Source organism: Castor canadensis, chromosome 10 (genome assembly GCF_047511655.1).
Source record: "Castor canadensis chromosome 10, mCasCan1.hap1v2, whole genome shotgun sequence".
Lineage (NCBI taxonomy): Eukaryota > Metazoa > Chordata > Mammalia > Rodentia > Castoridae > Castor > Castor canadensis.
In genome coordinates, this window is record NC_133395.1 from 143856501 (window position 1) to 143870156 (window position 13656).

At 46.3% G+C, this 13656-nt stretch overlaps 1 protein-coding gene and 1 long non-coding RNA gene across 4 annotated transcripts in view; one reads left to right on the top strand and one right to left on the bottom strand.

The window, feature by feature from the left end:
- The window catches only part of Rbsn (rabenosyn, RAB effector), a 28805-nt gene extending 25082 nt beyond the window's left edge, over nt 1–3723 (top strand). For all 3 annotated transcript variants that reach the window (XM_020175611.2, XM_020175612.2, XM_074044468.1), the window contains exon 12: nt 128–3723. In XM_020175611.2, coding sequence (XP_020031200.2) covers nt 128–1279 — 1152 coding nt within the window. In that variant the 3' untranslated portion in view covers nt 1280–3723. The remainder of the gene's footprint in view (nt 1–127) is intronic.
- LOC141411546 (uncharacterized) lies at nt 3057–13648 on the bottom strand. Its single transcript, XR_012436393.1, has 3 exons — nt 13204–13648; nt 10234–10425; nt 3057–3695 (listed from the first exon to the last, which is right to left on the bottom strand). It is a non-coding gene; the product is annotated as an uncharacterized lncRNA (long non-coding RNA).
- Between the last annotated feature and the right edge of the window lie 8 nt (nt 13649–13656).

A 13656-nucleotide genomic window follows, 5' to 3' on the forward strand; every position in this document is an offset into this window, starting at 1 on the left:
CAAAGCCTGCACCCCCTGATTTTAGCAGTTGGAGATGCAGAGGAATGGAGTGTTGCTGAGACCATAGTTGGTGGGTTGCTGCTAGCCTGGTGACTGTGGTAACCCTGTGGCTTTGGTGTCTCTGCAGGCTGTCCTGGAGTCTCAGAGAAGGCTTGAAGAAAGGCAGAGTGGCCTGGCATCTCGTGCAGCCAATGGGGAAGTGGCATCTCTCCACAGGGGACCTGCCCCCTTGAGAAAGGCTGAGGGCTGGCTCCCACTGTCAGGAGGTCAGGGACAGAGTGAAGACCCTGACCCGCTCCTCCAGCAGATCCACAACATCACATCATTCATCAGGCAGGCCAAGGCCGCGGGCCGTGTGGATGAGGTGCGCATGCTGCAGGAGAACCTGCGGCAGCTGCAGGATGAATATGACCAGCAGCAGACTGAGAAGGCCATTGAGCTGTCTCGGAGGCAGGCAGAGGAAGAGGACCTGCAGAGGGAACAGCTGCAGATGCTTCGGGAGCGGGAGCAGGAACGAGAACACCAACAGTTCCGGGTGGCATCGCTCCATACTCGGACTCGGTCTCTGGACTTCCGAGAAATTGCACCCTTCCAACTGGACCCTAGCCGAGGGCCTCGCACCCACCTTGCCTATGCTTTGGATCTGGACTCCTCCCCAGTTCAAGGAAGCACAACTCCCAAGACTCCTTCACCCAGCTTGGCTCAAGCACCTGTCCAGATATGGTCTGGGCCCTTGGCCCTTGGCCAGGAATTCCTCCCCCAGCGTACTATGTCACAACAAAATGACATGCCTTCCCTAAACCCATTTGTAGAGGAAGACCTCTGCAGCCCCATGGATGAGGGTGCTGCCAGCCCTCGTGCTGCTGGGGCATCCCTCAGCCCTCCAACTGCCACCCTCAAGGAGTACAATCCTTTTGAGGAAGAGGAAGAGGAGGAGGTGGCAGTGACAGGGAATCCCTTCACTGACCCAGACAGTCCAGCGCCCAACCCCTTTGATGAGGAAGATGACCGTTCCCACCCGAGGCCTGTCAGCCCTCCTGTCCCTAGAAACCCCTTTGAGGAATACACTGGCACCAACCCCTTCGAGGTGGATGGCAGCAGTGACCCTGAGGCCGAAGAGCCCATTGAGGAGGAGCTACTCCTCCAGCAGATCGACAACATCAAGGCCTACATCTTTGATGCCAAGCAGTGTGGCCGTCTGGATGAGGTGGAAGTGCTGACTGAGAATCTGCGGGAGCTGAAGTGCACCCTGGCCAAGCAGAAGGGGGGCCCTGTCTGACCAGTGAGGGGCAGAGGCCTGGCCATGACCTGGGGAACAGGAGGGGGGGGATGGCAATGGGGAAGAAGGCAGGGTGGACAGGTGGATGCACACAGGTTAGGGGTACTTGTGCACTTGGGACATTTCCACTACAGTTGAATAATACAGTGCAACTAGGGCAGGAAGAATCAGCATTCATTTGCTGGTTTTCCTGCTTTTTAAATTAGGGGTTTTCCCCTTTTAAAGGGACTTTACATTTTTATTGCTGAGCTATAACTCAGTACACTCTGATGGGGCAGGGCAGAAATGGCTGCTTAGTCTTGGTCATGATGCAGTATTATAGGACAGCCTTTGACAGGGCCCTTCCTGTAGCCAAGTTGGGCAGGATGGATTCCATTGAGCTGTCTGCTCTGGCAGAAGTCTATCCCCAGCAGGCTGTGGGTTCCCTTTCACCAACTGCTCCTCTGCTCACAGGGGAGGGTGGTGCTGCTGTGAGGAGGGGAGTTTGGACCCGGGAGGGCCCAGCACTTCTTTATGGAGGAGGTTGGGAGGGAGGGTCGTTTTGCCAGCGTCTGTTTCCCTCTCAGTTTAAGGAAGTTAAGCTTCCAGGGGTGTCAGTCTGAAATGGATCATGAGCTTTTTAAGAATAAGAATGGTAACTTTTTGGTAGATGTTAGCATTGCTTGGGAGAAGTTTCCACTCAGGCATGGCTCTAATGGAACAACTGTCCAGGGAAAAACCTCCTTCCAGGTCTTTTGACTCTCCTCTGGACCTCTTCTAGGGCTCAGCATGTAATTAGGAATTGCTGATCAGGAAGCTTCTGTGGAACATCATCAGGAGAGAAGATAAAATAACTTGGAAGGCTTTCCGATTAGCCTTCTTCCTTTTAAGTTCATCCTGACTTGGGGCACTGATGAGAGGTTATCTTACCCCTTTTGGTATTAAGATACTAAAGTGTTTGCGGAGGCACGGCCCAGGATATCTCCAGTAGCCCCTCAGTACTTGAACTCTTCAGTTAAGGGCAGAAAGGGAAGTTTTTCATGTAGCTCTGGTGCTTTGGTTTACAGAGCCCTGGATGGACAGCTGACATCGATATCCAGGTATGTTTAGCTCTAGGTAGAGTTTCTGTAATTATGCTTGTTAATGAGCAGTAACTGACCACTAGTCACTTTATCCCCCTTAACTAACTGTGCCCTACGTCCATCCATTACTGGTGTGAGAGCTCAGCTTCATTTACTACATTCTGGCGAAGATTCCTGTTGACAATTGGAATGGAGAAACTGGGTGTAAAGAGCTACATCTGTGTCAACTCTGGTCACATTTCTTTAGCGCCTGTTTTTGGCGAAGGAAAGTCCTGCATAGGGGTGTGGGAATGGGGAGTGGGTGGAGGTATGAAGAACTCTGCATTTGGGTTCTGCTTTCAAACATGGGACTGTGAGTGCTTTACCAGCGTCAGCCAGTTGCCAGCCCTGCTGGCATCATCAGCTGTTCTGGGAAGTGGGAAGCCAGGTGTGTAAGATGTTGCCTGGAGCAGGCCTCTTTCTGAGACCCAGGCCCTAGAGGCTGTTACTGAAGTTTCAGGCCCAGCCAGCCTGTACCTCCCTGCTTAGATTGTCATTTCTCTCTGCCCCAAAGAAGCAAAATGCCGTTTCCCATCATCATTGTTTTTCTTATGAGAACCGGTGACCTCAGTTACGACTGATTCACTAACTGTGCTCCTTCCCTGAAACCAACCCCAGGTAACAATCTGTAACTAAGAGCATTGAGAAATGCGTAAGAAGTGCTTTTAAAAACCCAGTTCACTGGATATACTAAACCAAACTAAAAACATCCTTTGGGCTTTAGTGAATTCTGTGAGAAAGGACGGGAGAGAACTCTCTACTTTCTTGCTGCACCACTTCACAGAATTCATGCAGGCTCAAGGTTGGATTGCAGAGACCAGGTGACAGTAAAGAAAAGTTGGCCTGTGAGTTGTAACCCCAACTTCAACTTCTTACCTCATGTGAATATTCACCCTTCCTGCAGTCCTTCAGACAGCGCCTTCTCATCAACAAGTGAGCAAGTTCTTGATATACTGTTGGCAGATCTACCTAGAAATAGGTCATGGTCATACACAGAAGAGACTTTGGGATGCAGGCATCACATAAATCTGGTTTTTCCTTGTAGACCTCGTTTGTATTTCCTGTCTAATACACTAAGGACACTTACTCGTTGCACTTGCCACTGTGTCTTTACTGTTCAGATACTAAAATGTACTTCAGTCATCATGAGCCATGCAGACATTGGCATAGTTAGGTGATGGGACTCAGATTGAGAAGCTGGTTTCTTTACCAGGTCATGGACTGGAGTATGTTGTGCTGTCATCTGACAGTGACGGTCAGCCTGAGGGTCATTGATGTGCATACACTGCTCTGGGGCCTTGTATTGGAACTTTTTTCTAAAAAATAAAATAACAGATGTTAGTGGTTGGGTGTGTGAGTGCTTATGTGTATATGGACCTCAAGTGAGAGTCATTACAAAACACCCCTCCCCTTTCTTGATGGTGACCAAGTAGCGGAAGGCAGTCCCAGCTCCTGTTATCTGGTTGGTGAAGGCCATTGGACAGATCTTAGGTCACTGGGCTCTCAATGGGAATACATCTGTGTTCCAGGTTGCCTTAACCTATACTTTCTGCAATGCTGATTAAAAGACCCATTTTACATGCACACCCTTTCCAGTCCTGATTCCTGTTTCACATCGGAAGAAACAGGTTCAGAGAGATGGAGAAACCTAGAATTGCAGTTTGTGCCACATTTCACTCCTTCCTCCTTTAGCTCTGCCAGCATGCCTGTGGCACGTTCATCTGACCAAGGTTAACAGAAGTTAGCTTGGCTCGGTGACACAGCTAGTCAGTGGTGGGATGAGGATTGAAACACAGGTCTCTGACTCAACTTTGTCCTTAGTAAGGAGTATTTAAGCTGGCTGGAGCATGGGGACACGTGTGTATGTGTGTGGGGATTGATGTTCAGATACTGTGTCTAGCTCAAAGGTGGCAGGAGTGGGCAACAGAGAGAGATTGGGTGCAGCTGAGCAGGTTTCTGTAGTAACTTCACCTGGGCCTTGAAACCCAGCCCTCTCAAGTACTAAATACAAAGTATTGAATTTAGTGCTCACCATTGTAAGAAAAATGACCTTTTCTATCAAAGTATTTGTTACCTTCTTAGATTACTTAAAAATTCTTCAGGCCACCATCATAGGTGACTTGCATGTTTAAAGGGTCCTTGCTGCTTCTTCCAGATTCCTGTACAACTCCATTGCTCACCAACTGTATGCCCTCACCCATCCCTCAAGCCTTTTAGCCAATCGAGGGAGATTGTGAACCTTTGACCTGGACAAATCCCAGGTGAGGCCAGGTACAAGTGCATCAGGGATATAAGGAGGACCCACTGTCAGCCATTTTGTGCTTTTGTGTTTGCTTAGCAGGAGTGAGCACATGCTTGCACCCTCTTGATCAAGAGAAATTGCCTTGTCAAGATTTTCTGTTTCTTGTGTGTCTGTTTTCGGCACTAAAGGGTTATTAATTCTAACAATTTGGAGGATCGTCTGGGATACTACATTCCATCCAGGAAAGAGGGCCCCAGCCCTTCCCCAGGGAGATGCATCCTGCTGCCTAGTTGCAGCAGCCCCGAGGTTCAGCTGATTGTGACAACTTTCTGGATCTGCGAATGAACTTGGACTCCAGTATTTCTTGACAATGTAGGTAAAAGAGCTCTGAAGACAGGAACTGCAGTGACCATGTGAGTTCTGTGCACAAACCAAGACAAGAAACATCATGGAGGTGACCAAGTAATGTCTTGGTGGTTGGGATATTGGGACTGTGTGATGTGTGAATGAGATGTGTCGGGTGACACATGGTGATAGTGGAGACCTGATCCATAGTTCTGAGGCAGCCTCATTCTATTTAAAGCAGATTACATTTTAAAATCTAATCCAGGTCAGGAGTTTGTACTGACCCGCAGGCTACCAAAAGGTGCCTCATGCTCCCACGAAGGACGAAGGACATGGGCAGAGACAGACAAAGCAAAAAAGAATCTGAGTACAAGAAACCTCCAAGGCAAAGTTGGGGGGTGGGTGAGCTCCTGATACAGCACAAACAGAAGGGAGAAATGGGAAATAAAGGCAGCAAAGAGAGGGGCCAGAAAACAAAGGCCAGGATAAAATGCCCTCTGGGAGCCCCCTAGGGCAGATGTTAAAATACTGGTATGATAGCCCCCATACTATAGGGAAAAAGAAACAAAAAATGGTTAAATACTGTTGTTTTATCTGGACCCAAGAACCAATCTTAAAGCCTTTGGTTTTTTGGCCAGAATTTGGGTCTGATGAGGACTTCGTCTGTCAGCTATTAATTGAGAGTGTTAATGACAAGAGCTCAGTCACTCAAGAGGACATAGAATGTGCCCTCTGTTGTAGACAGTCCTGTAGTCCTGTTTCCACTTTAAGAAAAAAAAAAGACAAAAAGAAAAACCTAAACTCCTTCTAACTGGGATTTACTCCCCTCCCCACAATAACCCTGCTGTTCCTCCAGTTCAGGCACCAGAGCCGCCCCCAGGCCACCACCCCAGGCTTCCACCAATCCACCTCCTCCTCCTAACCCTTCCACCTCCACTCCCCTTCAATTCCCTGACCCCCCCACTCCTTACCTGAAACCCGTCCCTACTGCAACTCCAAAAGGACTTAGAGCAATGTCATAGGGACATTGAGAATCTACCTTTTCCTCAGTCCCAAAGGGAAAGACCAGACTCAACCTCTTTCCTCTCATGGAGGTACCCCTCGGAAGGGGTGAAATTGGGTTTGTAAATGCCTCTCTTACCAGCTGTGAGGTCCAAAAGTTTAAAAAGGAGTTGCGACCCCTTCTCAAGGATCCCTTTGGGGTCTCAGAACAGGTTAACCAAATTTTTGGGACTACAGGTTTATACCTGGGCTGAGTTAATGTCTATTTTGGGAATTCTCTTCTTGGTGGAGGAAAGAGCCATGATCCATAGAACGGCAATGCCTATCTGGGAACGTGAACATCCCCCAGGACAGAATGTCCTGGTGGCTGATGCTAAGTTTCCTAACCAAGATCCCCAGTGGGATAACAACACCCCAGGACACTGAGAAAATATGAGGGACTTAAGAGATTTAACAATAAGGGGAATCCGAGAATCAGTGCCAAGGTCACAAAACCTCTCTAAAGCCTTAATATCCAACAAGGGAGGATGAGGGACCAACTGAGTTCATGAGCCGCCTCAAGGATCAGATGAGAAAGTATTCTGGGCTAGACTTAGAAGACCCTTTAGGACAGGGAATGTTAAAATTTCACTTTGTTATAATCAGCTGGCCAGAAATAGCAAAGAAATTACAAAAACTAGAAAACTGGAAGAATAGATCCATAGAGGAATTATTGGGAGAGGCACAAAAGTATATGTAAGGAGAGAGGAAGAAAAAAAACAAAAACAAAGATTGTTATCCACGTTCCAGCAGGTTAATAGGGAAAGGCCAAACCAATATACTATTGGACCTCAACCAGCCCACCCTCCCTCATTGGGTGTAAGAGACCAGAAAGTCAGAATGAAACAAAAAAGAGGGAAAATAAGTGCTTTAAATGTGGGGAGACGGACACTTTAAGAGAATGTCCAGAATGGGAAAGAGAGCATAGGGAAACTGTTCCCTTAATGACCTTTGATGAAGAATAGGGGAGTCAGAGGCTCTTTTACTTTGAAGGGTCCACTCAGAGCCCTTGATAAATTTAGAAGTGGAAACACAACATGAAGTTGTCACCTTCCTGATTGACTCAGGAGCTTCCAGATCCTCCCTTTGTCTTCTGCCCAGGGGCTTAATCTATTCCCTGGAGAGGATACACATTTCTGTGATAAAGGGAGAAAGCTTTCCAGCTAAAATATTACAAGAAACAGATGTTTATTTCCAAGATAGGACCACTAAGATAAAGTTTCTCCTAGTCCTGAGGCAGGTACCAACCCGTTTGGAAGAGATCTAATGACCGGATTAGAAATAGATTTACATGTAAAAAGGGATAAAATACAAGCATCCCTAAATCTGCTTACTCCATGGGCCGAGAAACAAATTAAGTCAATAGTCTGGGCTAGAGATGGGAACTGAGGTGGCCTACAGGTTACACCTATCAAAGTTGAATTAAAGAAGACCGGGGAGGTTGTTAGGAGAAAACAATACCCTATTCCTATGGAGGGGGGGATATGTTTGAAGCCAGTTATTGAGGGACTGATATGAGATGGGCTCCTTGAACCTTGTATATCTCCCTTCAATACCCCAACCCTCCCAGTCAAAAAGATGGATGGGTCCAACCAGTTAGTTCAAGACCTTAGAGCTGGGAATCAAATAATCCAAGCTAAACACCCAGTAGTCCCGAACCCCTACATTCTTCTCAGCAAAATTCCACATAACCATGAGTGGTTTAGTGTAATAGACTAAAGGATGCATTTTGGGCCTGCCCATTAGATACGAACAGTCAGGACATATTTGCCTTTGAATGGGAGGACCCTCACTCAGGATGCAAGCAACAATACAGGTGGACTGTCCTTCTCCAGGGATTTACTGACTCCCCTCACCTCTTTGTCCAGATTTTAGAACAAGTCTTAGAAAAGTTCATATTAGATCCCCACATGTGCCTCCTCCAATATGTGGATGATTTGCTTTTATCAGGGGATAATCGGGAAGAAGTGATCAACACCACCACTAGCTTTATAAATTTCCTGGGAAGCCAGGGACTTCGTATTTCAAAGAATAAGTTACAGTTTACTAAGACTGAAGTACAATACCTGGGACATTTAATCAGTAACGGCCAATGAAAGATTGGTCCAGAAAGAATAGAAGGAATCACTGGTCTCCCTCTCCCAGGAACAAAACAAGAATTGAGAAAGTTCCTTGGCTTAGTGGGATATTGCCATTTGTGGATAGACTCATATGCCCTTAAAACTAAATCTTTACATCTCAAATTGATCCGGGAGGGACCAGACCCCCTCCTTTGGACCCCCGAGGAGATAGAACAAGTAGATGAGCTAAAACAAGCCCTTATCACAGCCCAGATGCTAGTCTTGCCTGCTCTTGAACAGCCCTTTCACCTCCGTGAATGTAAATAAGGGAGTTGTCTTTGGGTTGCTAATCCAAAAATATGGGGGCCAACGTTTAACCTGTGGCCTTATTATGTAAGTTTCTGGATCCTGTCACCCAAGGTTGGCCTGAGTGCATTCAGGCAGTGGTGGCAATAGCTCTTCTAACTGAAGAAAGTAGAAAAATCACTTTTGGGGGAGCCCTAATTATTAGCAACTCCCCATGAAATTAGGACAATCTTAAACCAGAAGGTGGGTAGATGGCTGATGGATTCCAGTATCCTAAAGTAGGAGGCTATCTTGCTAGAAAAGAATGACCTAACTTTAACTACTGATGAGGCCCTAAATCCAGCCGCTTTCTTGTCAGGAAGACAGGACGGAGGAGCCCCCAAACATAAATGTTTAGATATTATGGAATATCAAACAAAAATGAGGCCAGATCTGGGGAAAACTCCTTTCCAGACCAGGCCCCGTTTCTTTGTGGATGGATCCTCTTGGGTAATCAAGGGAAAAAGGCATAATGGATATTCTATAGTAGACGGGAGGCCATGACTATAATAGAATCAGGCCGACTCCCTAACAATTGGTCCGCCCAGACTTGTGAGTTGTTTGCCCTAAATCAGGCCTTAAAACACTTAAAGGACAAAGAAGGGACCATATACACTGATTCAACATATGCATTTGGTGTGGTCCACACCTTTGGAAAAATCTGGATGGAATGGGGCTTAATCAATGGCAAGGGCCAAGATTTGGTACATGGAGAATTAATTCAACAAATATTAGAGAGCCTAAAACTACCTGAAGAAATAGTCATAATCCATGTGCCAGGTCACCAAAAGGGGGTAAACGTTGAGACTCAGGGAAATTCTTTTGCAAATGAGATAGCAAAACAGGCTGCTCTCACCTCTGAGGCCCTGGTCTTTTGTCTCATTCTGCACCTCCCTGCTCCTCATGTCACCCCTTTCTTTACCCTTTCTGAGAAAGAACAACTAAAAAACTTGGGGCGGTCAGGACTGAACAGGGAAAATGGGTTCTCCCCAATGGGAGGGAAATGATCTCAAAGTCCCTAATGAGAGAACTCCTTACCTATTTCCATCAGGGGAGCCAGTGGGGACCCCAAGCCATGTGTGATGCAGTTTTGTGAGCCTAAGGGTGTTTAGGGCTCTATACACTAGCCAAACAAGTATCAGAAGGATGTCTTACTTGTTGAAAGATTAACAAGCAAACTCTGAGACAGAGACCAGCTCGGGGTAGAAACCCCAGGTTGCGACCTTTCCAAAGCATGCAGGTTGATTACACTGAGATGCTCAAAATAGGTCATCTTAAATACCTCTTAGTTATTGTAGACCATCTCACTCATTAGGGTCAAGGCCATCCCTCTCCCAGGGGCCACTGCTACAACTGTAATTAGGGTATTACTAGAAAACATAATGCCAAGGCTTGGGGTTATAGAAGATACGATTCAGACAATGGGAGTCATTTCACCACCAACGTCCTTAAGGGACGGATTTCATAAAAGGGGGAAGTATATCCTATATATAGCGTATATATATCCAGTGTTCCACCCCACATCCATGCACTCTGGACAGATACCAGCTTCCCTGTAGGTCCCGGGATAGAACACATAAAGGGAGTATCCTTGGAGTTGAAGTTGGGATGTACATCTCCGCAAGGAAGGACCTGACATGCATCGAATTCAACAATTAAGGGAAAGGTACTCTAGAGTTACATTAATAAGAAGCATACCAATTCCCAAATGAAAGGGAAAGAATATTTTCACTATAGTCTTTTTAAAGTCACTTTGGTATTGCCTGGATGTGAGAGCACAGCCCATTGTTCCTTCTGGTCAGATGGGGGCACCTTCCTTACCCATGTGTGATGAGTCCACCCCTGCTCCATGGTCCTGACAGCTGTTTTCATGGTCAGCAGATCCAGGAAGGGTCCTTCCCAAGCTGGCTCAAGCTTATTTTCTTTCCAGGTCTTCACCAGCATGTGATCGCCAGGCTGGTGTAGGTGAACAGGAAAGTCAAGTGGAGGAGCTGTGCTAACAATCCTTTTTTCCTAAGACAAAGTAAAGTAGAGGACAATCCAAGTATGTAATTTTTGAGGAAATAGTCTTTGGTTTCAAAGGAAGGTACATCAGTAACAGAGCTAAGATAAGGAAGCCCATAAAGCATTTCATAGGGGGAGAGTCCAATGTCCTTCCGAGGGGCTGTCCTAATTCTGAGTAGCGTGATGGGAATACATTTAGTCCAAGGTAATCTGGTCTCTAAGACTAATTTAGTGAGTTGGTTTTTAAGAGTCTGATTTGTTCTTTCAACTCTCCCTGAGGAAGGTGGACGCCAGGGAGTATGATATTCCCATTGATCTCTAGGTGCCTTTGAGCTCTATCGAGCTCCCAACCCCTCCCAGGTGACACCCAGTTTTACCTGCACTCCAACATTACCTCCATGTTTGTACAACAGTTGAACTCAGGTTAATGGAGTAGAAATCAAGGATCTAGGACAAACTGTGGCTATTGAAATTGGGTACAGGGATACAAATGCTTGGATGAAATGGATAAAATATTCTGTTTACACATTAAATAAGAGCAATTGCTATGTTTGTACTATTGAGAAGCCAGAGTCTCAGGTGGTCCCGTTTTCATTAGGATGGTCCTCAGATCCAGATGGAATGTATTGCACGTTGGCTGTGTTTCAGGGTGCCAAGGCTTGGGGCAATGAATCCTGCTGGACGCTATCACTACTGTTCCCAGAGGTCAGAGGTCCTACGGGTCAGCCCATGAGGACTATTAGGCCACCAGCTCTAGACGTCAACTATACCCCATGCCTCACCACAAAGGGGGATGATTGACAAATGTGGGAAACCTGACGGGATGCAGTGAAAGCCGGTCCTTCAACAGCCTCACAAACCAGTCCACACTCTCGGTGGGCAGAGCCTATGTCTGGTGGTACTTCGGAGGACCTTTACTTGAGACTCTCCCAGGTAACTGGGCAGTCCCTTTCACCCTAGCATTTGGATCCCCAGCCATGCCACAACACCTAGAAAAAGGAGAGACAGAGACATGATGTTGACCAAAAAGGGAGGAGTTTGTATGATTGGAGTTTCGTGTTGCACGTATATACCAAATAACACAACCCCTGATGAAACTATTATGAAGACCCTACAGGGATTAACTAGCCTATCTAACGAGCTAGCACCATGGATCAACGCGTATCACTTCATTTAATCTTAACAACCCCAGCTAACAAAAGAAAAAATGACTGCAACTCACTCTGGGTTGCACCACTGGGATTGAAGCCTAGGTGTGTACCCCAAGATGCCCTCGCCTGCTTTATGTGGGGACACCTGGGTTTCCTACATTGGCTGGAGGATTTCATCCTCTGCAAGCACCTCCTGCAAACTTTAAGACCTAAAATTCTTCAGCCTAGCATTGTTTTTGAAATAGTTAAGAAAGTGCTTTTGTCCAGACATGCAGAATTTGGAAGTTGCTACTCTGTTCTTACAAGAAAAAGCTGGATAAACTGGAAATCAATAACTTATTTAAATAATCAGGCCTCACTGCCATCCTGAAGTCTGGAGAAGTGAATCCAAAGTCACAGCCAAGATATGATTGCTTAGAGCCACAGCTGGTGGGGAACACGAGAATAGTAATACTGATAAATTGCTCCTGGCTGGGTGTGGACTGGCAGGGGAATGAGGACCCTCTGCTGGCACAGGCCATACCTCACTTGGTTCTCTGGTGAAGAACTGAAAAAGATTCTTTGGTAGCTCTAGCAGAAGGAGAGGAAGAGAAAGTCATCTTTGTAGGGAGAGCTGTAACAATGGAAAGGATTGCTACCTGAGCTTTATCTCATCTGGGGGATGTACATTCTTCCCCTCCCTGCCCCCTGGAGCCTGCCTTTCTTATCTAAGGGGTAAGCTGGAGGAATTCAATATTCGTGAAGGTCGTAGCCCAAGGATACAGACCACTAAAGACCAAGGATCTTAGGATCTTAGAATGTATCCCCTGTTCCACACTTTGCCACCCCAGTGTGGCCTTAGGATAGGCTTGAGTGGATCACAGCTGAAAGAGCTGACAGATGGACTCTGAGAAGGAATATCTAGGGAAGCCAGAAAGTCATGAAGGGAGACAAAAAGGCACTAGACGAATCTGAAGTCGCTAACAACTACAGCTACAGCAGACAGTTCACTTAGCCAGATTAATAAAATCATCACACAAGAGGCTTATTTATCTCAGATCCTATTACCCAACACAGCCAATATTGTTTTACCTTCAGCAAGTGATTACAAGCACAAGTGATAAAAAGCAAGGAAAAAAAGTCCAAGGAGACAAAACAAATGGCACTCCATGTTTGAATTATCAGACAGGAAGTTTAAAATAATGGAGTAGTATGTTCCCAAGACTTAACGGTAAAAGCAAGCAACATGTAAGCAGAGGTAAGGAAACTTCTAAGAATCAGAGGTTGGGTAAGTCAGCAGAAACTTCCTCACTGAAATAAAAGTAGGACATCCAACCAGTATGAAGCCATTTCAAAATATGTAAAACGTGCAACTGGAATTCCAAAAGGAGAAAAAAAAAATGAAGTGGCTAAGAACGTTCCAAAATGAATGACAGACACAAAACAAAGATCCAGGAAGCTCAGAGAAAACCAGACACCAAAAATCTACACCGCTCCATATCTCACTCAAATTGCATAAGCCAACACTTTTTTGGGGAAGTATTAGAGTTTGAACTCGGGGCTTCTCGCTTGCAAGGCAGATGTTCTACCATTTGAACCAATCCTCCAGTCCCGAAGAAAAACATGTGGAAACAAGCCAGGAAAACCCGCATCTTACCTACAGGAAACAAGGGTAAGAGTGCAGTCCACGATGCAAGCCAGAAGCGTGGAGTGGACTACACGGCCGCGCCGGGCAAGGGAGAGCAAAGGAAGAACCTGACACCCCGCATCCCGCACCCCCGCAAAGCTCCAGACCACAGCTGCAGTGGCTGAACTAGGAAGGGGCAGATCTCAGTCTATTCTTTTCTCCTTTGGCAACAAATCGGTGTCTTTTAAAGCCAGTATTAGAAATTGCGTGGGTCGAACTCTCTTCATTTAGAAACTGGAGATGTTGGAAGAAAAAAATTGATTTTCTGGAGGTCCAGTAGCAAAGCCATCATCTGATTTGCTATTCAGGTGTCCTAACTTATTTCTAATTGTGAGGAAATTAGAGTGTTTAAAAGCGTTTTCCCGTGGGTGGGCGGGGGAATGAGCGTGACAGAGTTGCGGAGGAGCTTGTTCTGAAGTGACG